Source organism: Apteryx mantelli, chromosome 31 (assembly GCF_036417845.1).
Source record: "Apteryx mantelli isolate bAptMan1 chromosome 31, bAptMan1.hap1, whole genome shotgun sequence".
In the NCBI taxonomy this organism is placed as follows: Eukaryota; Metazoa; Chordata; class Aves; order Apterygiformes; family Apterygidae; genus Apteryx; species Apteryx mantelli.
Window position 1 is genome coordinate 602,757 of NC_090008.1, and position 21,882 is coordinate 624,638.

The 21,882-nt window shown below is 49.7% G+C and overlaps 4 protein-coding genes across 5 annotated transcripts in view; 3 read left to right on the plus strand and 1 right to left on the minus strand.

Moving 5' to 3' along the window:
* NUP210L (nucleoporin 210 like) overlaps positions 1-14,198 on the plus strand; it is a 26,657-nt gene extending 12,459 nt beyond the window's left edge. The window contains exons 20-40 of the mRNA XM_013942432.2: positions 445-546; positions 1,366-1,494; positions 1,692-1,819; positions 2,679-2,811; positions 3,215-3,277; positions 3,893-4,072; positions 4,701-4,781; positions 5,072-5,203; positions 5,744-5,902; positions 6,171-6,262; positions 7,063-7,237; positions 7,924-8,099; positions 8,357-8,577; positions 9,631-9,767; positions 10,272-10,398; positions 10,790-10,939; positions 11,217-11,467; positions 11,848-12,052; positions 12,332-12,436; positions 13,219-13,293; positions 13,631-14,198. Of these exons, the coding sequence (XP_013797886.2) occupies positions 445-546; positions 1,366-1,494; positions 1,692-1,819; positions 2,679-2,811; positions 3,215-3,277; positions 3,893-4,072; positions 4,701-4,781; positions 5,072-5,203; positions 5,744-5,902; positions 6,171-6,262; positions 7,063-7,237; positions 7,924-8,099; positions 8,357-8,577; positions 9,631-9,767; positions 10,272-10,398; positions 10,790-10,939; positions 11,217-11,467; positions 11,848-12,052; positions 12,332-12,436; positions 13,219-13,293; positions 13,631-13,707 (2,898 nt within the window). The 3' untranslated portion in view covers positions 13,708-14,198. The remainder of the gene's footprint in view (positions 1-444; positions 547-1,365; positions 1,495-1,691; positions 1,820-2,678; positions 2,812-3,214; positions 3,278-3,892; positions 4,073-4,700; positions 4,782-5,071; positions 5,204-5,743; positions 5,903-6,170; positions 6,263-7,062; positions 7,238-7,923; positions 8,100-8,356; positions 8,578-9,630; positions 9,768-10,271; positions 10,399-10,789; positions 10,940-11,216; positions 11,468-11,847; positions 12,053-12,331; positions 12,437-13,218; positions 13,294-13,630) is intronic.
* RPS27 (ribosomal protein S27) lies at positions 14,084-15,837 on the minus strand. The gene is made up of 4 exons (XM_067313364.1): positions 15,736-15,837; positions 15,340-15,448; positions 14,984-15,094; positions 14,084-14,303 (listed from the first exon to the last, which is right to left on the minus strand). Exons 1-4 carry the CDS (start codon positions 15,739-15,741, stop codon positions 14,275-14,277), a joined length of 255 nt encoding a protein of 84 aa, XP_067169465.1. The 5' UTR covers positions 15,742-15,837; the 3' UTR covers positions 14,084-14,274.
* Positions 15,838-16,135: 298 nt separating this feature from the next.
* RAB13 (RAB13, member RAS oncogene family) lies at positions 16,136-19,945 on the plus strand. Its single transcript, XM_067313360.1, has 8 exons — positions 16,136-16,329; positions 18,371-18,431; positions 18,514-18,574; positions 18,800-18,877; positions 18,967-19,056; positions 19,182-19,247; positions 19,451-19,501; positions 19,604-19,945. Exons 1-8 carry the CDS (start codon positions 16,206-16,208, stop codon positions 19,673-19,675), a joined length of 603 nt encoding a protein of 200 aa, XP_067169461.1. The 5' UTR covers positions 16,136-16,205; the 3' UTR covers positions 19,676-19,945.
* Positions 19,946-20,218: 273 nt separating this feature from the next.
* On the plus strand, positions 20,219-21,807 carry JTB (jumping translocation breakpoint). 2 transcript variants are annotated; one of them, XM_067313363.1, is made up of 5 exons: positions 20,219-20,474; positions 20,563-20,609; positions 20,748-20,833; positions 20,976-21,052; positions 21,211-21,807. In XM_067313363.1, exons 1-5 carry the CDS (start codon positions 20,398-20,400, stop codon positions 21,365-21,367), a joined length of 444 nt encoding a protein of 147 aa, XP_067169464.1. In that variant the 5' UTR covers positions 20,219-20,397; the 3' UTR covers positions 21,368-21,807. The 2 variants fall into 2 exon arrangements, with proteins under 2 accessions (XP_067169464.1, XP_067169462.1); XM_067313361.1 differs by having other exon boundaries at positions 20,245-20,474; positions 20,973-21,052.
* Positions 21,808-21,882: the final 75 nt, after the last annotated feature.

A 21,882-nucleotide genomic window follows, 5' to 3' on the forward strand; every position in this document is an offset into this window, starting at 1 on the left:
TGTCCTACTTAGTTAATGAATAATGGAAAACAAAATGTAGTTTTCTTACTGCATGTAAAATATTGACCACCAGACCACAGCTAATTTAATAAGGTAAGTGGTATTTATTTTTTGAGAGGAATGACATTTTGTCGTCAGTTTTCAGATGTGTGCCTTTGCTAGGTTGTCATTTTAACCTGGGAAGGAAGGAGTCATGACCTCCTGCACTGGGACTGGATTTCTTGGTGATGTCATCATTTAGGAGCCAATTGCTGAATTTTTTATTCTAGTTTTTATTCAGTTCTTACTTGAGCAGAACTCCTGCTGATGCCTAATAAAAGATGATGATGACTTCAGATTTTGTAGGCCAAAGCCAGTGGTGATCTCCCCTTTCCTTAACAAAACTTCAAAATAGTGGAGGACTGAAGGCTTTCACATTTCATTTGATTTTATTTTCATTGACAGGAGCTATTTGATCTAGTGGAAGGATCTGGATACTTTTTGGTCAACAGCAGTCAGGATGGAATAGTGAACATGACGTATCTGGAGGCGGAAAGTGCCATTGAGGTGATCGCATTCAAGATGGTTTGCCCTGGAGAAATCTGGCTTCAGAATTTCAAAGAGAGGTTCATCCTCTGGAAAAAGGAAGAAATAAATGATTTTCTTCTTTTACCTGTCTCAATCATTTTTATCCTTACAGCTGGTTATATATATTCCATTTTAGTGTCCCAGAACACTTCATCATAAGCAATTATGTAATGTAGGCCAGATATTTGCTTCAATGAGCATTAAATTAAGGTAGATTCTGATACTTATTGCAAATATTCCATGTTAATTATATGTAAGTATGCTTAATTCCTTATTCGGAACATAGCTGACTTCCACATCCTGGATGGACTGAAATTTTCAGTTAATATAGTTTCCTTAGAAAACTGTATGAAGGAATTTTGATATGCTGCTATATCCTCTAGCAATAATTGTAGTACAAATTGTCATTCATGTCCCACAGGGCACAAGTTAGCAGCTGGGTAAGAAATCAAACCTTTGTCGGGTTTTGTTTGAGAGAGAAATTTAATCTCACAGTCGGAGAAGAAACACTTTGAACTTTTGACTGCTGCATAGTTTTGAAGCCCAATTTGTTGGGACATTTAAAATTATGCAGGACAATGCACTACTCACTTTGTTACAGGAAAGAATCTTGCGATGAATTGTATGGGCTGAACCCAGTGAAGCTTTTCTTATGTCAAATCAACATAGTTGATTTGAGCAATGGCTTTTGAGCAGAACTAATACCTCACATATGTTTAACTTCTCTGTAACAGATGCACTTATTTAATGTGTGTGCTCTTCAGCTGTTATGACTGTACCCCTTCACTTTCTTTTTAGGTCATCCCTTTGATGCCTGGATTTTTAAGCCTGGAAATTTATGATCTCTGTTTGGAATTCTTGGGACCAGTTACAGCCTATCTGCGTGTGTCTGACATGTATGAGTTGGAGGTGGATCTCATTGACAAGGTGATGCAATCTTAGGGAAACTCAAATGTTTCTAAAACTTCATGTGGTAGGAAATATTTCCTTGCCCACAGAGAGGAGGCAGCGCTGAGAGATAAATCTTAAGATCAAGCATCCAGAACAGGACATAGGTACAGAACACTCAAGAAAGAATATATGAATTATTCTTTCACCCCATCCCACTTCTCTTTTTAATCTAGCTCGAGATTGGCAAGTCTCTTCTTGTTACTGTTAGAGTCCTGGGTTTTCAGCAACTTCCCTTCCAGAGTAAATACTTCAAGTACATGAAGCTGAAACTGCAAGCAGCATCTCCTATTGTTACACTTGTGTGAGTATTACAGCTGGCAGGCTGGAGCACTCTTTCTTAAGTACTTACTGGTAATATTCATCCTGTATTGAAAAATAGAACTGATAATTACAGAACAAAACCTATTTACAACCCCCTAGCTATTCACTGCTTAACTGCGTAAACGTTGGTAGAGTGCATGAGCAGGTATCAGCTTTATCGGTGGGTTCTCAGGAGAATACCTTTTTTGGCAGGCTGGGGGATTTCATTTGTATTTGTAAAGCTCTCTGAGAATCTTGGTTGCAGGTTAAAATGTCTTTTCATCTCCCACTGCCTGTTCTTCCATATTACTACATGAGCCTACTAAATACATCTGAAACACAGTTAAATATTTCTGCGTTATTTCAGACATGATAGCTCAGTCCATAAACTTGTCTTCTGATGGAGGTAATTTTCACTGGAATATTTTGTATTGATTTTATGCTGTTTGCTGTGGAGATAGTGGAAAACAGATGAATTTATTTTTGTTTGATATAACTGCATATGATGTAAAAGGAAATGAAGGATGCTTAAATACAGATTTTAAACCTTTGCACAGTGCTATGCAGGTGAGGATGTGTGTATTTTAGCAAGAAAAGTCAGGTGGAGAAAGATGTTGATTTCCACTGGAAAAACAAAAAACAACTTTAGTGCGATGGAATAAAGTCATTGAATCCTTCACATTTATCATACTGATTGTGTGGTATTTTGCCATTCAGAGCTCTGTCCATCATAAATGTAGGACTTTGGCTATCTCAGAGTACAAGCCTCAATATTATAATAGTCACAAACTCACCTATTGGACAGTCCCTATCTGAATAGAGGAAATAAAAAGTGAAGTCATGGTAAAGTGTCTTCACAGGCAAATGGAAGAAGTGGGAGAGTATTCTGAAGTTTACATGCTCCGAGCTGTTGCTGTCGGCCAGACAACTGTCATAGCTACAGCCTGGGACAGAATGGGAAGAAGATTTACTTCTTCTCCTCGGAAAGTTGAAGTAAGAATCCACAGCTTTTAAATCTACTCATCTTTGAGTGTTTTTGACCCAAAGTTCAAAGTTCTTTGGGGAAGAAAAAAAGCCCACTTACATGATGCTTTTCTAAAGGCTTGATGTTTTATGACTCTCATCTAAAAAGGATCATATAAATAATAATTGACAGCAAGCATTGATAACATTTCTGTATTTTGGCAATCTGTCCATTAAGTCTTTTCCTAGTACTTACGTTTAGAAGGCTGGATCATGTTGCTCACTAGAAATCTCTGTATTCTGTAATAAGTTTTCTAGAAAGATGTGCCAAGATCTACTTAGAGAGGCTCATGTGTCCTGGTGTTCTGTTTAGTGATGTAACACAAAAAAGAAATGTGTGTAACAATATTTTTTTCCATTTTCTTTTTACCAGGTCTTTCTTCCATTTAAACTGGTTCCAAAGAAAATTATTCTTATCCCACACAATATGATGCAGGTGAGCATTATTTCTTCTGAACAAATGAAAGTTTTTTGCTCCCCTTTACCTATCTCTTTTCCCCCTCAGTATTGGTATATTTAATCTTGTTGAAAAGAGCTTGATTAAACTAGGAGTAAAGGCTCTGAATCTTATTACCAGTCTGATTCCCAAATCTTAGCTTGTAGTAATCCAGTGGAGGCCAGACCTCACCTCATCAGTAAAGTGCAGCAGGGTGACCGGTAGATTCCTGAGCCCTCCTGTATCCTCTTCTGTACTGACCTACATCGAGCCAGCTGGCTTTATCTAACATGTGAGCCCTAGAGCAGGAGAGCTGGGACAGTGCAGACATGTAAGGTATAGCCCTACCTTTCAGAGTCAGGTCTGGTTCCACTGCCCTGGAGCTGCTTGCTGAGCTGTTTCAGTATATGATTTCCTCTTTTAGCTTGAAATGCATGTGAAGATGTCTTTAAATGGAATTTTTATACTTTGAATTGCAGTGGCTAAAGCATGTTAAGGAGAGCTGTGGAGCAACTGCAAGCATTAATTTCCTAAACCACAGTGTTTAGATTCACTAATATATGTGTGTCTGTTTTCCTCAGTGAACATCGTGTTGTTTGTTTAAATATACTGCAGGTGATGTCAGAAGGTGGTCCCCAGCCACAATCCATCATCCACTTCTCTATCACTAACCACTCTGTGGCTGAGGTTAACCGGCTTGGACAAGTAACAGCAAGGACAGTTGGAACAGCCACGATACAGGGCGCTATTCAGGCAATTAGTGAAGACACAGGAAGAGTTACTGTTTTTTCACAGGTACCTTTCCATTATATTCTTTATTATCTCATCATTTCCCTTCTGCTCAGAAAGTTAATGGTTTGTCAGGCTTTTTAATAGTATTGGTGGCCTTGATCTTGAAAATCAACCTGGCCTTGTAAAAAAACTTCCATTAACGGCATGATTTGATCTCATACTTGTATTGTGACGATCCTAGAAGAAGAGGCAATTGTAAAGTTGCTGTTTCAGTTTAACTTATCTCTTACAGTAAACAAGAGATGAGGTTGTCACTAGTTGGATGGGAAGCTAGTATCTCTTTGTAGATTTTTTTTCTCTTGCTTTCTGGCGCCCCCAGTGGGATATAAAGACAGTATTTAATCCATGAGACTAGTTAAGAATCAAGTAGCTTTAAAAGAAACCAAACTGTGTTAGGATTGTCAGAAGTTATCAGCGTTGTAGAGGTGACAGTTTCTAGAAATGTTATGGCAACGTGACCACCTATTTGGAGGCTGCTGGAGATGTACTAGCTAAACCTTCCCTGCTTGGCAAAAAACTATCAGCTTAGCCCTTAACCAGTATATAGACTGTTTATTTCAAAAGTAGAGCTACTTGAGACTGTTCAGTTTAGTCAGATGTCTCAAAGCTTAGTCATTGACTTATTTTGCAGGATGAAGTGGAATTAGAAGTAATTCAGTTAAGAGCAGTAAGAATTCATGTTCCTGCCACAAGACTTGTAACAGCCACGGAGGTAGGTGTTCAGTGGATGCTGAAAACTACTGTTGACAAGAATATAAGAATAGCATTCTCACTCTGATAGGCTTGTGTGATGTCTAAGTTACTGCAGGTTTAAAGTTCATGATACACATATAATTCCCCTCCTTCTCCCAACTTATGGGGGTTCACTTTTAATTTCTAGCAGCATACAATGACCCCTAATCCTTCGTCTACTTGTCATATGGGATTGAGATGAGAAGCACAGATTACAGGAAACACAAGATGACTTCAAATTTCTGTGGTGACAATATTCTTCCTTTGCAGATGCCAGTCTACGTGATGGGGCTGACCAACATGCTGAATCCGTTTTCTTTTGGTAATGCTAACCCAGAACTGATATTCCAGTGGTCAGTGAGCAAAAGGGATGTTCTAGACCTTCTTCCTCGACATACGGAGGTATGGAGTAACCCACCAAGAATATGTTTAAGAACCAGTACTATGTCTGAAAGTGTCAGGAGATTGGGCAAGCAACACTTAGAATTCTTAACTGAGCAGATGAGCACTGCCTCGAATGCTGTGTGGTTCAAGTGCTATCTTCCCAATCTAATTTAGTTAGTATACTAAGCTAGAGCATCTAGTGGCTTCTCCATCTTTTCTCTCTCAAAATCTTCTTCAAAGCATGCAAGCCTTATGCAAAATCTGCTGCAAAAACTTTTGAATCTGTAATGATACTGCTGTAAGCTCTTTTACCTACTATGTATGATCCAGATTGAGATTGTGTGCCATTAGAAACTTCTGTATGCCTTACGAAGAGCAGCGAAGTCTGAACAGACAGAATCACATCTGTGACAAAGTTCTCACCATTAGGAGCAGAATCCAAGAAAAAGTGATCTTTCTGTTTCCATACACAGCAGTTTTTTATCTCCTTACTAAAACTAGCCGTTTAACCCAAGGACTGGATGATCGGTTGTGAAAACTGTGCTCTATCTCTACCAGGTTTCCATTCAACTTCCATCAGAGAATAATTTTGCTATGGTCATATATACAAAAGCAGCCGGTAGAACCACTATTAAAGTGTCAGTGCAGTGTCTGAACACATCTGCTGGACAGTTTGAAGGAAACCTTACCGAACTGTCAGATGAAGTGCAAATCCTGGTAAGTGCCACTGGTTATGCTCATCATAGAGGTAGGCATATTTTGAGTGGCCACAAATTTGTGGACAGTGTGCATGGACAAATGCATCAAACAAACTTCGTTTTGGGCATGCTTGCGTAAAGAGGTTTACATCTCCTTTTGTTCATGTCTCTATATTCTGTTAATCAATAACTGGTTTTCTTTAGGCATCCCGATTTATAGCTGTCATTAATTTAATCCAGATTTTTGGGGAAGTTTCTCTATTTAATGATACTTTTTCTGCCTGTAGGTATTTGATAAGCTGCTACTATTCTCTCCCGCCTTTTCCACTCAACAGATTTTGATGTCTACAAATTCACAACTCAAGCTGCACACAAACAGGTAGACAAAGAAAGGAATATCCAGAACATAGAGACAGTTTACAACATGTTTCTCTCCTATTAGTGCAGGGAGCTGTCTGTCAGCTTCTTATTTTTCCCATCTCAAGATATTCAACACAGACTTGCGGACTTCCTGCTACATGACAGAGAATTTGAGGCATGCTCAGTTTCAAATTTCTGTCTGCAAGTCTGTATTAAGTGTAGTTCACCACAAAGCAGAGTAGTCAAATTTTAAAGTGATAGCTCTGTAGTGGTGAAACTTTCACCAGCGAGCATTGGTGGATGGAGCAACATGATTAATCTGAGAGAATGAACTATATACCCACAAAAGCAGGTCTCTTGTGTTTATATAGGTCTTAGAGGGTGCCTGCTCACAGACTTCTTTTTCTCTGGTAGGTTTACACTGTGCAATTCTGGGGATTCTCCTGGGGTACTCCACTGTCTGCAAATGTATACTGGAGTGACTGCTGAGTAGGGCTGCATCCGGGCATTACATGCAGTTTAACAGATCATTTAAAGAATAACGTGTCTTCATGGTTTCATCATATTGTCAGCATGAGGCTGAAACATAGCCTTAAGGCCGTACTCTAATCTCCTGCTGCCACTAAATCTTTTGGTCATTAGTTTAGTGTAATATTGAACTATAAGAACTTAAAAAACAGCATCTTAGGCATGTAGTTCATTGTCAGAAAGAAGCATTAGCTGCTGATGTTTCTGATTGCTTTAGTGGCCATCATTGGCAGGCTGGCAGTTTGTTTCCCTTTAAAAGTCTGATGAACTTCACTTTTGTTCTTGGCTAAGGGAAGGGGCTGCATTTGTGAGCACTCGGATCTTGCAGTGTTACCCCAACTCTTCTGTCCTTGAGGGGCATGATCAGGGTCTCCTGAGAGCTGGAGCTGTCACAGGCGCTGCAGTGTTGGAAGTGACTTCTCTAGAACTCTTTGGAATCAATCAGACAGTCATAGCTGGTGTCCAGGTAAGATTTCAGACATATACCAATGTTTCTGCAAGCAAAAAAAATTGTAACAGCTTTTTGTTTCTCAACCCACTGAAAACATATTGATGTGAAGAGACTGTATTTTATCATTCTTTTTATCAGAGTCATTGTCTCTTAGGAGTGGGAGTAAGGGCTGATGCTGAGGATCATTCAGTTCTGTTGCGGGCTGTAGGAAAGAAAGGGAGTATGACTGATGGTAGACATGTACTAGAAGTTGTTTCTGGATTCTGTTCCCATCTTGGTGTTAACTAATTTTTTGATCCTGTATATGGGTCAGATTACTTATTCAAGCCTTAATAAAATGTAAAAAGATGTTAAGAGTTTTCATACTGATAAAATGTTTATTGTATGGAAATCCTCGTGGAAGTACTAAGTATTTTATTGATAACTTTTTTTTATACTTAAGAAACCGAATCAACCAGCTTGTCATAAATACACTGTATGCTTTATCAGTTTATAAGAGCAACTGTAGACCCTTTGATAGGGCATTTCCAAGAAAAAAACAAGAGCTCCAGAAGCTGATACTGCGGTTGAGGAGATGGCTATCATCCTTCTGAATCAATAGTCGATTATAGAAAAATAAGACAAGGACAAATACCTAGACTTAATGTCTTTTTTTTTTTAACTTTTTCAAAAAAAAGCAAGAATCTCTATTTTTTTTACAGGTGGCAGCTGTGTCCTATTTAAGGATAAATGCCAGTCCCAAACTGTATACAACCAGCAGCGTATCATTGGTTGCACTTCCCCTTGGAATGTCTTTAACCCTTACGGTCCAGTTCTACAACAACATCGGGGAGAAATTCCATGCCCAGAACACCCAGCTTTACCTAGCTGTGAACAGGTACAGTCTTGAGAGTATTGGCATGTGGCTAGTAGAGAGATCAGAACTCACATGGAGATGTTTACATCACAACTCACAATACAGATGAAAAGTTGCACCTCAAACCTGAAATCTATTTGAAAAGAGCTGTCAGATTGAGAGCTGTTTCACTTGATTGCCAGTGCCAAAGCAGCACATGGATTTTTATATATCAGATATGTAACTTTGGTTGTGTGAAATTTAGCAATTTTCTCTTGATTAGACATCTTTGTTTTCAGAGATGACTTGCTACTAATTAGACCTGGGAATAAGAATTACACATACGTTGCTCAGGCTGTGAACAGAGGAGTGACGCTGTTGACAATCCAGGATGAGAAGCATCAAGGTGTGACTGACTATATCCCTGTGCCTGTGGAGTATGCCATCAAGCCGGATCTCTGGAAGTCTATCGCCATAGGAGATGTAATCTGTTTCAGCTCACCCCTTGTAACCCAAGATGGTTTGTATGCTTTTCCATAGCCTCCGAGTAGGCTGTTAAGCAGTGAGACTTGTTACGTTGTCTGGTTAGATTTCAGAAGCGGAGCAAAATCATATTGGCAATATTTTAATGGGAGACCTCTACAAATACTGAGACCTCAAAACCACTTCAGCATGGGGCATCTCGCTTAAAAGCGAGGACAGAACTGGTGTTCCAGCATATTAGGTGCCTATGTGCACAGAAAATCCTGTTTTTTTTTTTAATTTAATTATTTTTTTTTATTATTATTATTATTTTTTTTTTTTAGGGCTCCAGGCCTACTATTCATGGGAAGGCTTGTTTTGTTGTCTTTTCAGAGTTCAAGTGCAGGCTCAGTGTTGTTGTCTTTTATATTGACACAAAACCAGTATTTTTTCCCCCTGTTTTCCCCACCTTCAGAATGGCTATTTTACAGCCATTCAAGAGGATAGGCTGCTTAGGGGAATTTACTGGTACTTAAACAAAGCATTCTGTAACTGCATTAAAGACTCCATACATAAAGGAGTGACAGTCCTCTTGCTACAGTTTTATTACTGTCTAATCAGAACTATGTGGTAAATTAAGTCTTTGATAGCATTTTTTAAATAAAAGGTAACCAGAGAGTCTTCCAAGGAATGTAAAAAACTTTCTCCCATTCTGTGAAAGCTCATTTGAGCATTCTTTTTACTCACTGAACTCCACAATTAACCTTTGAGTTTATGATCCTACTTTATTCAAGTAAATATGATTTACAAGCTCTCTGTCCTGGAGAATAAGCAGACAGCAGTTCAGTGCATTTCACCAGGAAATGTGGGGAGGGGGTTCACTCACAGAATGAATTGTTTTAAATATTCGCATTACAAGAGATCTAAAAGGAGAAGACCTGTGAATTCGAGTTTACTATATGAACTCCCTGCACATGCCAAAAAGAGATATGTGGATATTTATTTCCTGTACATTAAATGAATGCTTTTCATTAGAGATCCCTCCGTGGTCTCTAATCCTCTCCAGTAGAGACCACTTGGCAAAATCTAGCTTGTAACTTGATATTTGTAGGTGAATCTGGGATGTGGCATATTTCCCCCAGTGATATGCTTGAAATAGACACTGTGAGTGGAGCAGCATTTGTGAAGAATACTGGAACAGCTACAGTCTTCTATGATATCCCAGGGACAGTGAAAACACATAGAGAGGTATTTGTCACAATACTGTGGGAGAAGACCAGCTTGCTACTGTATACCAAGAATTGTTTTTATATATATTTATGTTGCGTTCTACACCAAAAGAATTGGTCAGCTTTTCTTTCTGACTCCTTTGCTTATAGGAACGTCTGTTGCACATTTAGGTAGACATTGTTAGTGTAGTGATTAAAATTGTTACTGCAAAAGACTACAGAGCCTTTACTGTAACTTGATGCATGACAGCTTATGTACCTCAGTTCCATTTCCAGATGTGAAAAAATCACCTGCAAGTAAAGGGCCAGTTAAAAACAAAACAGTAAGGGCTTGGTTCTCATTTTTATTAAAGATGCTTTTCAGTGCTTTCACTAGTGTAAATAAGACTGATCTTTAATGATAAACATCCAGTTAAGAAAGTTTTGTAGAATAGCAGAAGAAAAACTAAGCAGTAAAATTTCTTACTGTCTGTTTGAATCAATCAGTGTTTTGGACACAATTCTATTCCTATTAATATTTCAGATAATTGTCAATGGTTCTTTGAGATTAAGTCTCCAGATTGGTCAAAAAAACTATTTAACAAATACTCCAGATTCTTCTGCATTCCAAGTTCTTGTTGCCACAAGCAGTGGAAGAGAAACCCTCAAGGGTAGGACCTGTATTTGAAGATTCCTCTTTCTTGATTCATGCTGAACTTTTCTGCAGTAAAGTTTATACCATGCACCTAAAAATGTTTTTATTCTGCAGTAGTGCATAAATGAGAAACTGAATTGCAATTCATATTACAGTCACCTACTGGTTTATTAAGAAAGTGTAATTTGAGCCTTTTGTACACTAAATTACGTGAACTACAACTCAGTCCCAGTAAATACAAAGCCATGGACTACTGTTGGGGAAAAAAGCTTCAGATGAGGAAACATGAGTGACAATTATAGTGACAACTGAACCACTTTGTGTGTTAGGGAAAGTTTCACCTTGTTTTGTTGAAGAGTTATCCACTGAAAGATGCAGATTAATTTGTTTCTGTTTTTCTCCTTTAGGCCCTTGCAACTCTATTCAGCTCAGTGCAATCACAAATTTCCTTCTCCCAGAGTCTTGCTTGATATGTCAAGTTGAATTCAGCAATAATATGTTGGATGTATCAGCAAGTGAAGTCTTTCTTGTGCAGTCAGAATTTAGCATCCAAAAAGGTAGGTATGACCTTTTAAATCTGAATGGAATACAGGGAATTTTCATGTCTTGTTTTTTCCCTCTGGTGATTTTTTTCTTCTTCATTTCACTACTAGACTGTAAGGTAACAGTACCAAATTCTCAAACATTTTTATGCTGATTTACTAGTGCTAAGAATGTATAAATTATCCCTTTCAATCATGTATCTTTCCTGCCTTCCACCCCAAATAACTCCTATAAGAACCTTTCAAACACAAGCTGCTTGTTTACGCTGGTTTTCCACTGTCTTGAATTTAGGTCTTTATGTCTGTATAATCACTGCTAAGCCCCAGCCTGATGAAGTCCTTCTGGCTCTGAGTTCTGCTGATGCCTCTGTGTCTGTGATGGTCTCTCTCTCCAGTGAACAAAGCACGGGTGAAATGCAAAGAATCCTAGTTCCTTTCCTCCCTGCATTTTATGTCAACCAGTCAGAATTAGTTTTTAGTATCAAACAACTAAATGGCATGCTAAGAGTGCTGGGAGCTGAAGAAGTATTAGAAAAGCTGGAGGTACGTGAAAAGCTTTCTCTCTGCATATATCCCTGGGAATGGAAATACATACTTGTCAAAAGGCATTTGTGGAGTGAATCTGGTCTTGTATACACTTAGCCCTGTCTTAGCAATCCATTTTTTGGATCACTGAAAAAAAAACCAACAACTGGGGAACAGACTGTTTAATAGTTTCCATGTTTGAAAAGCAGTGGGTGCTTCTGCATTTTTCTTCCATCCTTACAGAAAATGTGTAAAGACAAGGCAACCTTATAGAAATCCTCCTTCATAATAACTTGTTTCACTATTTCCTGATTATATGTAATATCAGTGTACACAGTAATAATTAGAGATACTACTGCTTTTCATTTTAAAGCATTGGTTTTTGTCTGTTGTGAAAGGTTCAGCCCAGTTCCCCCGCTATAATAGTGAGGTATCCTGAATATTCCACCAGCATGCCTGGACTTGTCTCCTACCCCGTCACTGTGGTCAACTTCACCTCCCTCCAGCAGATGCCAGCACCAGCCTTCATCAACATTTCTTGTGCTCTCACAGGCCAAAGAGCAGCAGTAGAAGTGAGAGCTCTCCCAGGGCAGCTTACGTCTGGTAAGTGTCCAGGGTGGGTTTCACGTACCCGATGTGATGCAATAATGGTATCGAAGCCCTGCACTAGTTACAAGATTCAAATTTGCCAAAAGAGTTACTGCTCCTACCAAAATAAAATGAGACTGTATTCATGTCTTCCACTCCCCAGCTCCAAGGGGCATCAAATATCCCTTGGCACCAGCTGCCCTTAACAGGCGGTTAAAAGACACTTTTTTAAAGTTGTTACAAACATCTGGAACCTACCAGTATGCAATCCTTACTCTGTCCTTTAAACCTTAGGTCAATGCAATGACGTAGGAATTGTTCAACAGCTAATGAGCTCTTACCAGATTCTTCTCTTCACTCTCTTTGCTGTTTTAGCATCAACAGCTGCTATCTTCCTCAGTAAGTGAGAGAGATTTACCATTTAATTATCAAAGCTTACAGAAAGTAGAAATACATATTCTTGTCTTTGTAATCTTTAAAGCCAGTTATGCATCTCTGCTTTCCACATTGCTGTATTCTTTTTGAGCTTTAAAAAATTGATGTCATTCTTAGGTCAAATCTTTCTGGGTTAGATCTATTCTAACAACAATGGTTTTGATTCTTAAGCATTAAGCAGTCATCCCTTTAGCTATTAGTTGATCTAAAACTCAGAGGAAAGGGGGTGACAACAAAGGAAACCTTCCAAATGCAACAATATCACTGTAGCTGAGGGTAGCTGTAAACTTTAAGAATTTAGGAGGATGGAGGAAGATGTTCTAATAAATCAGCTACTATAATTGGAAAAAAAAGCTGAAATGTTGTCTAACTGTAGGCAGTCTGTATTCCTGTTGAGTCTGACAAACAGAATGCAGCTTGAGTATCTTCAGGTGGCAGTGGCAGCTCCTACATTGTTACAGCTGTTCATAATACCATGTGGCTGAACTGCAGCTGGAGACTGAGGTAGAATCTGGGCCACTTGCAAAAGTAGCTTTACTAGGCAGCCCTGGACAGCTGTACCAGCACAGTGGAGGGATGGGTGCCACCATCAGAACAGCATAAGATACTCCAGAACTAGAATGAATGAGAGTTTGAGACAACTTCTGAAAAAAGGTTCAGAAGTTAAAAACCTAAAGTTCAAACTACTGATTCTTGCACACATCTTAAAGGGGCTCCATAATCTAACCAGGTTATTATTTTGTCAGCATACAATGCTTTTCTGACCAGAGTGCAAACAGTGCCTATTGTGTACATTCCTACCTCTGCTGCATCTCAGACAGGTAAGCCAGGGGCTTTTTGGGGACTGTTTGGGCAGCTTCCAGTTTTGTCACATTGTATACGTGCTAATACTAGTATTCCCAGCCAGTGAAAAACACTGCTGTTATGCAGCAGTTCAGCATTCATTGAGCAGTGCAGCTCAGTGACTTCATTACTGTTTTTGTTATTACCACTGTGCAAACTCTCCCCTGAATCCATCAGTTGGGGAGATTGAGTGCAGATATGATGAACTTCAAGAAGTGTGGGACTTTGAGGGGTTTAGAAAATATACTTTCCCCTGTGAAGAATTAGGAATGCTTGGATATTCAAACCAGCTTCCCTTTATTTCCTTCTTTCCAGGATATTCCTATTCTCCTACAAGTTCCCCACATGGAAGAAACAGGACTCAGTTGTGGCTCTGGAGTGTACGGAGATAAACTTTTACAACTGAAGAGCTCAACATTAGAACAGTGGGAGGCCCTGCAGTGTAACAGGTCCTTATGGTTTTGACCCAAATAAATGGAAGTGTTTAGTTTACCCATGGTAATCTGCTAATCTGAAACTCAAAGGTTGAGTACCTAAAATTTCTCATCATTTAACTACACAGGGAAGATCAGAACAGTTTAGTTGTTAAGGATTAATGGTAGGCTCACAGGATGTACACTCGCTTCTGCAGCTGACCCACTACAACACACACTGCAGCTACTTGCAGTTCTGAAAATTTGATTTTTCAGAACTACTGACAAACCAGCTTTTTTCCCCACAGGCCAGAAAGAATCAGATGGCAGGTACATCAAAAGCAAACTAATCTGCTTGTATTTTATCCAAAATTTATTGACGGTGAGATGGGTGGGGCTACGGGGACAGTATGAAAGTCACATTCCTCATTTGCATTCCAAGGACACCCTGCTAAAGCATTCAGGTCACACCTGAATCAAATCCCATGTTCTTCATCTGTGCAGCCATCTGTGCAAGTAGTCCCAACCATCTCAGACTCCTTTAGTTTAATGCTGCTTTCGTCTGAAGGAGCATCCTAGGTAAAGAAAGAAAAAGGCAGAGCAGTAAGCAACTGAGCCAGCATTTTAACATCTTCCAAAAACATTTTACTATTACAGCATCAATTATGCAGCATATAATGCCTCTCTGAAGGCCATTCTGTACAGGAATTTCCCTGTCTCATCAGCCCAAATATATCAGCCTATGCCTTTGCCTTGTTTCAAAGCAGGAGGTAGGCAAAGCATCCTGATACTAGAAGGCCAAATGCAAAACCCACAGAAGATAGGCACAGAAAGCCAGCAATTGAGTGGCTTTTTTTTCCTTCTAGCCTAGAGGTGCCCCATCTCCAAAATCCATATCAGGTCCATCAAGGCTACAACAAACTCAATAGAGATCTTTTGAAAACTGCCTATCACAGTATATTTATCAATGGCACTCTGATAGCCCCAGAACAGCTGATCATACTTGAATTTTGGAGGATGTTAAAAATGTCTTTTTTGCCTAGTCTCAAAGAGCAAATCAGCTGCCGTCCAACTATCACAGGAAGCTGCTTCCTTCATGAAGCCACAGTTCACTGGCAATCCAAGACTGATCCAAGAGCTACCTATGCTTAAAGCATCATAGACTGTGAAGCTTACATCACTGTGTAAGACTAAGAGTGCAGACAGGAGGCACTACCAAGATAACTGTAAGCTGCCTTTTTCCATCGTTACCTACCTTCTGTAAGCCTTGCCTTTCCTCCAGTGGGCTGGCACAGCACAGTGGAGCAGCCCACACACAGAACGACAGTCTGAGCGTGGCTGAATACAGTGGTGATTTTATAGCAACCTGAGGGGAAAGGAATAACTTTGAGGCAAGCGCTGGGGAGACCTGGGGCATCTTCACTGTTAGGGCAAGTGAGAAGCCGGTGACACCTTAAAGCACACATTACACCAGTGGGCAAAGTCCGTTTGTGTCGAGGGAGGGGAGGATCACGAATGACACACGGTGGTTTTACAGATTACCGGGGAGAGGGAACACGGACAGCTCGCACCCACCCGAGGGGCGGGGAGCCTGGGCCGCGCCGCCCCTACCTGGGCACTTCACGTCCATGAAGTAGGAGTTGGGACTCTGCACCAGGCGCTTCTTCTTGTGCTTCCTCTTCTCCTCCTCGGGGGAGGGGTGCAGCAGGTCCTTGGCCAGCTGCGGGGACAGCTCCGGTCAGCGCCCGCCCGCCCGGCCCCGGTCCCCCCGCCGCCCCGGCCCCCCGCCCGCCGCCATCTTGGGCCCCCGCCATCGCCCGCCGCAGAGGAGATGGCGGCAGACACGGCCCACCCCGCGCCGCGGCCCGGCCCCCGCCGGGGCGCCGACCCGGCCCGCCCGCCCGCCCGCCGCCGCGCCCGGCCCGGCTTCGCTCCGCCCCGCCCGCCGCCGCGGTGCCGGAGGGCGGCGGGCCGGGGTGCGGGGGCTGGTGCCGGTGCCGCACTCACAGGCATGTTCGCGTGGAGGCAGCCGCGACCGAAAAGGGGCCAGGCCGGAAACGGGGGCCGCTATATCCGCTCCGGGGTTCCCCGCACGGGCGGAAGTGAGGCACGGGCACGGGGCGGCGCCATGTTGAGAAGGGCAGGGTGCCCGCAAGGGGGGGGTGCGTAGCAGCGCGGCCATGTTAGGAAGGTCGGTGATGCCGCCGGATGGCGCGGCCTCGCCGCCATTTTGGGAGGGTCTCCGCGTGCCCTCCTGGGGGGCGTGACGTCAGCAGGCAGGGTTGCCTCGCGGTGGCGTCATCGCCGGGGCGGTGATGTCACGCCCGCGACGATGGTGACTGCGGGGGCCGCCGCGGAGCCGGGGGGGCGGCGCGGCCGCGGCCGGGCTCCGGCGAGTCCCCGCCCGGGGGCGGGCCGGGGCCGGGCCGGGGCCGCCGTCGCGGCCGCGGGGCAGAGCGGCCCGGCGGGCGGGGGCCATGGCCAAGGCCTACGACCACCTCTTCAAGCTGCTGCTGATCGGCGACAGCGGCGTGGGCAAGACCTGCCTCATCATCCGCTTCGCCGAGGACAACTTCACCAGCACCTACATCTCCACCATCGGTGCGTGCGACCCGGCCGGCCCCGGGCCCCCCCCACTGCTGGGGGACCCCCCCGGGGCTCCCGGACCCCCCCAGGGACCCCCCTCTGGGGCTCCCGGGACCCCCCCGAGGCTCCCGAACCCCGTCCCTAGCGGAGGGATCCCCCCCTCCGGGGCTCCCAGGACCCTCCCGAACTCCCCTTAGTGTGGGGACCCCCCCCCCCGGGGCTCCCAGACCCCCCCCCAGGGCTCCCCCAGTGCGAGGACCCCCCCCCCCCCGGGGCCCCTGCCTGCCTCCTGGCGACCTGCCCCTCCCTGGCCTCCCCCCTCCGCCCTTGCCCCCCTACAACCCCCCCGCGCCCCTCCCTGTCCCCCCAAGAACCTGTGGCTTCACCCCGGCCCCCCCCGCGTGCCCCATCCCAGACCCTTTCCCCGGCCTCCCCCGCGCAGCCGCTGGAGCCGGCGCGGCGGCGAAGGGGCTGCTTTTTCCTGCTTTTTCCTTGCACAAGCAGGAAAAAAAAAAATCCCTTCCATCAGTTTTGCAATCGCGCTTTTCCTCCCGGAGCGCCCTGGCGCTGGGACGGGCCGTGGCCGCGGGCCGGGAGGGAGCCCCTCGCCCCCAGGGCGCCCGGCCGGGGGGATCTGCCTGCGGGGGTCCGGCAGAGCCAGGCCGCCAGCGGGGCGTTGCAACGCTCCCCGCTTTTCTCCACCCGTGGGTCGCTGCCTGGCTCCCGCCGACTCCTGGCACCTCCGGGAACGGGTTTCTGGCGGACGTGGGACGCTGGCGACGGGGCACGCCTCTGCCCGCGGCTCTTGTGCCTTCTGGGTCCCGTAGCTGGTGAACGTGGGGCCAGGGCCGTTTCCAGGGGCGCGGGCCGGTGTCACGGAGCAGGACGTGCAAATTCCTGCGTGGCGTGCCTCAGTTTCCCCGTGCGAAGCAGGCTGAGCTCCTGCCGCCGCAGGGAAGAGCGGTTGCTGCGTGGCTGGTCCCGGCCGGGGCTCGCAGCCGTGCTCCTTCCTGTCCTGGAGCTGCCCCCGGGCCGGGGAAGGGCCGGGGGGCCTGGAGGGGCGGGCAGGGACCACCCCGGAGCCGGCCGCCCCCTCCTCCGCCCGATCCCGGAGTTTCCGAGCTGCTAAAACCATTTCCTGCGCCTGGAGCGGCCGCCCTGCCCCGCCGTGTTTGCAGAGCGCCATAAACCCGGCGAGCAGCCGGCAGCCCTGCGTGCGAGCAGCCGCTGTGCGCTGGCTGCCAGCTGCGAGCCGGGCTGGGAGCCGCGCTCCGGTGGGGAATTCCAGCTGGAAGGGCTGCTCCAGCGGCCCCCATCCTTGCCGCCGTTCCCAGCCCCGCGCTCGCAGCCGCCTGCTCTCTGGAGCGTAACAAACGTGTGCCCTGAAACGGAGCCAGCGGGACGCCAGGCAGGGCCGAGCCAGGGAAGGGGGGCAGGAATTTAGGAGCGCAGGGGGAAGCCTGGCTGGAGGGGCAGCGTCTGCCAGCCCTGGGGGCTGCTTGCTCCCTGCCTGAGGGACTTTTGGGATGGGGGGGGGGGGCTCTGCTCGGGGTGGGTGGCACGGTGCAGCCCTGTGATCTCCAACCGCTGTCCCCCGGCGGCGTTTGGCAGCTGGAGCCAGCTGGGGAAGCGGCCGGGAGGGCGGCGGAGGGGCAGGTTTGCAGGGAGGGGGCAGGGGCTGTGGCAGCCCCGTCCGTCAGTCGTCCATCCATCCCGCCCCCCACGGGCAGCATCCCAGGCAGTTGCAAGGGGTGATGCCATCCCGCAGGAATGCAGTATCCCTGCATGGCTTTCCAGGAACACCAGGGACCCCATTCCCGCCCCCGGCAGCCCGTGCGGAGACGAGGGCCGGGGCCAGGCCTGGACTTTGCCCCCCTCCCTCTCCCGGGGTGCCCGGCTGTTGCAGGGAGTGGAGCTGTTTGTGGCGGCAGCTCCTTGCCCGGCCCTGGCATCCCCTCCCCGCATCCCCCTGTCCCTGGTCCTGACACCCTGCCCGGGGCACTCCCATGCCCGTGCCGACCCCGCACACCAGCCCGTCTCTCTCCTCCCCTCCCAGGGATCGACTTCAAAATCCGGACGGTGGAAATCGAAGGGAAGAAGATCAAGCTGCAGGTCTGGTGAGTGCAGGCAGGAGCCCCCTGCCCTGCGCCCGCTGCGCTGGCCCCGGCGGCCCTCACCCCCTCCTCCGCTCTCTCGCAGGGACACGGCAGGACAGGAGAGGTTCAAAACCATCACGACAGCCTACTACCGCGGAGCCATGGTAGGGGGGCGACGGCGGGGGGCGACGGGGCTTGGGGCGAGGACGGCCGGGGCCGCGGAGCCAGGCAGGCCGGCACGAGGGCTGCGGCGTTTCCGGGGCCGGGCAGCGCCAGCACGAGCTCAGCCTCGCCAGCCGCGGGGAGCACACGCGCCGCGGGAAGGAGACCCCCACCCGGGTGGGAGGAGGTGGCACCCGCCTGCCCCGCTGACCGCCCCGTCCTCGCAGGGCATCATCCTCGTGTACGACATCACGGACGAGAAGTCCTTCGAGAACATCCAGAACTGGATGAAGAGCATCAAGGAGGTGGGTGTGCAGATGGGGGGGCTGGGGCTGGGGCACGGAGCGGGGCGGCGGGCAAAGCTGACACCTCTCCCCTCCTCTCCGGCCTCCAGAACGCGTCTGCCGGGGTTGAACGTCTCCTCATCGGCAACAAGTGCGACATGGAGAGCAAACGCAAGGTGCAGCGGGAGGATGCCGAGAAGGTAGGCGGCAGAGGGGCCCGGCTCCGGCTCTTCCCACCCGCGGTGCGGGGCCGGGGCAGCGCTGGTGCGGGGAGGGAGCGTGGGGGCCCTGGCGCCCACATGACAGGGGCCCTCTCGTCCTCCAGCTGGCGAAGGAGTACGGGATCCGCTTCTTCGAGACCAGCGCCAAGTCCAGCGTGAACGTGGAAGAGGTGAGGGCAGCGGGCTGCCGAAGGGGGCCCGAGGCGCTGGGTCGGGCTGTGCCGGGGCCGGGGGGTTCCCGGGGCTGTGTCACCCCCATGGGGGTTGCATCGCAGACCCCTGTCCCTGGGGCGTCCCCCTGCACTGGGGCTGGTCCCGGAGCAGGGGCTGCCGATGCCCTGGGTGCCGGCACTGACCTGCCCCCTCTCCCCAGGCCTTCAACACCCTGGCGCGGGACATCCTGCTGAAAACCTCCCGGAAAGCGGTGAGTGTGGCCGGCGGGAGGGCTGGGGCCGGGCTCCGGGTGGCGGGGGGTCCCCGTGTCCCCTCCCCGGCCACCAGTGACCTCCCTGTCTCATTCTTTCAGGGTCAAAGCAGCAAGCCCTCCCTGGACCTGGGCTCCCAGAAGAAGGGCAGCAGTAAATGCTCCGTGGCGTAAGAGCCGCTGCGCTGCGGAGCACGGCGACGGCCCCGGCCTCCCCTCCTCTCCACCAGCCTCCACCTGCTGCGGGACAGCGCGGGCGCCTCCCCCCGGAGCAGGGGCCGGGCATGGGGGCTGCCCCGGGACGGGGGCCCTTGCCTTGCCTGCTGGGGCACGGGATGTCCCGAGCCGGCCAGCCCGGGATGGGAGCGGTGCTGGCGCCGGGAGCAGGGCTGGACGCCGCGCAGCCGCCGCACCTCGGTGCTATAAAGCCCAGCTTGTGCCTTGCCCCGTGTCCGGCGTCTCTGTGGGGCCGCGGGGAGGGGACGGGGGACGGCGGCAGGAGGGGGACGAGGGTGCGGGGACGGCATCAAGGGTGGGCGGAGGGTGCGAGGGGCCTGCGGGGCCGGGATGGACCGGGGGATGCGGCCGGGATGGGACAGGGGCAGGGAGGGCGCCGGGCTGGGAACACGATGGGGTTAGGGATGCCCCGCGCTGGGCGGGGGCGCTGGGCGGGAGAAGCCCCGCCCCCTGCGCGCAAGCCCCGCCCCTGGGCCCGCCCCCGCGCAAGCCCCGCCTTCTGTATGCAAGTCCCGCTCAGGCTCCGCCCCCTGCGTGCAAGCCCCGCCCCGTAGCCACCGCCCTTCCCATCGCTCCCCGCTTCTCCCACAAGTCCCCGCGCCCCAAGATGGCGGTACTGCGTGAGGCGGCGGGCCCGGCCCGGTAGCTCCGCCGCGCCGATGGGGCCCCGCGGCCCGGCCTGGCCGTGCTGCTGCGCCCTCTACGCCGCCCTGGGCGCTCTGGCCTGCGGCCTGCGGTGAGCGAGCGGGAGGGCGGGAAGGGGGGACCGCGGGCGCCGGCCAGGCCCGGCCCGGCCCCTCACGGTGTCTCTGCTCTCTCCACAGGCCGGCGGCGGCAGCGGCGATGGGGCCGAGCGACGAGCGGCGCTTGGGTGGGTGCGCGGCCGAGGGGGCCCGGGGGATCCTGGCCCCGGGGGAGGACGGGGAGGGGTCCCGGCTGGAGGGGGCCGGGGGGGTTCTCGGCACCGGGCTCTGCCTGCGCTCACCCGGCCGCGGCCCCTCTCCCGCAGCGAGGCTCGTGGCGGCCACGCCGTGCTGGCGGGTGGAGGACTTCGTGGTGGCGCAGGAGTGCACCCAGTGCACCAGCTTCCAGGAGGTGAGTGCGGGCGGCGGCGGAGCCCGGCGGTGATGGGTCCCCCCCACACACACACGTGCGCGTGCGCCTGGCCTAGGGGCGGCTGGGGGAGACGGACACGTCCCGGCGCCGCCTCTCACTGGCGTTGTTTTGGTCGCAGAAGACGATAGCAGAGTGTCGCCCAACGGGCTTCATCGAGAAGATTAGCTGTGCCACCTCCAAGAGGGATGAGTTCAAGAGGTGAGCGAAGCCCCCGCGGTGGGGTTGGGCAGGCGGCGGGTCCCCCGGGCAGAGTGCAGCAGGTTTCTGTGGGGTGCTGCCCCACTGACAGGCCCTGGGTGTGGAGCGCTGGGGCCGGGGCCGTCGCCGCTGGACTCATAACTCTGCCCTTCGTGCAGCTGCCGCTCGGCGGTGATGGAGGCGCGCATTTTCTGGAAGTTCGTGGGCACGATGATGTGCGTGGCTGTGGTCTTCGCTGTGTTGGTTGTGTGTCGCCAGCGAGTGCTGGACAGGAAAGCCCTCGAGAAGGTCCGCAAGCAGATCGAGTCCATTTAGCACTGCCTGCCCGCCCTGGAGCGGGGCCCCGTGTGCCCGGGACAGGGCCGGGAGCGCCCGGACTGTGAAGACTCTGCTCTTCTGCCGCTCCCAAAAGCGATGGGAGACGAAACGCTTGTCTGGGACGGGCCCTGCCCTGGCAGCGCGCCTGCTCTCACCCTACGAACGTGGAGCTCTGCTGGGAGCTGCCCTGTGCTCTGCTGCTGCCTCAAGACACGACTGGGGAGTCCCGCGAAGGCGGCTGAGGAGACTCTTGCACCCGCCGTGCCGGCGCGGGGCCCGCGGGGACCTGCCCCGTGGCCTCCCTGGCTTTCCGCACACGGGGAGTCGTGCTGTGCCCGTGCTCCCGGCCGCCGTGGGGGCGCGGCGGTCCAGGCAAACGCAGCAGCCGCGTTCCCCAAGCGGGTGCCGTGAAATAAATCCTGATCGTTGTCGCCGGAGCGCCGCTTTGACGTGCTGGTGTCTGTCCGACACTTCCCTCAGCTCTGCAGCGTGGAGCAGCCCGGAGCTTCGCG

Bases quoted from the DNA above. Each gene is read 5' to 3' on its own strand.
- RAB13 (XM_067313360.1), top strand. From the start codon at position 16,206: ATGGCCAAGGCCTACGACCACCTCTTCAAGCTGCTGCTGATCGGCGAC. The intron at 16,330-18,370 runs GTGCGTGCGACC...CTCCCCTCCCAG, and splicing joins CACCTACATCTCCACCATCG to GGATCGACTTCAAAATCCGG. The intron at 18,575-18,799 runs GTAGGGGGGCGA...CCGTCCTCGCAG, and splicing joins CCTACTACCGCGGAGCCATG to GGCATCATCCTCGTGTACGA.
- JTB (XM_067313361.1), top strand. From the start codon at position 20,398: ATGGGGCCCCGCGGCCCGGCCTGGCCGTGCTGCTGCGCCCTCTACGCC. The intron at 20,475-20,562 runs GTGAGCGAGCGG...CTCTCTCCACAG, and splicing joins GCTCTGGCCTGCGGCCTGCG to GCCGGCGGCGGCAGCGGCGA. The intron at 21,053-21,210 runs GTGAGCGAAGCC...CCCTTCGTGCAG, and splicing joins AAGAGGGATGAGTTCAAGAG to CTGCCGCTCGGCGGTGATGG.
- RPS27 (XM_067313364.1), bottom strand. The intron at 15,095-15,339 runs GTAGGGGCGGCG...CTTTCCCCTCAG, and splicing joins CATGGACGTGAAGTGCCCAG to GTTGCTATAAAATCACCACT. The intron at 14,304-14,983 runs GTAGGTAACGAT...TTCTTTACCTAG, and splicing joins AAAGGCAAGGCTTACAGAAG to GATGCTCCTTCAGACGAAAG.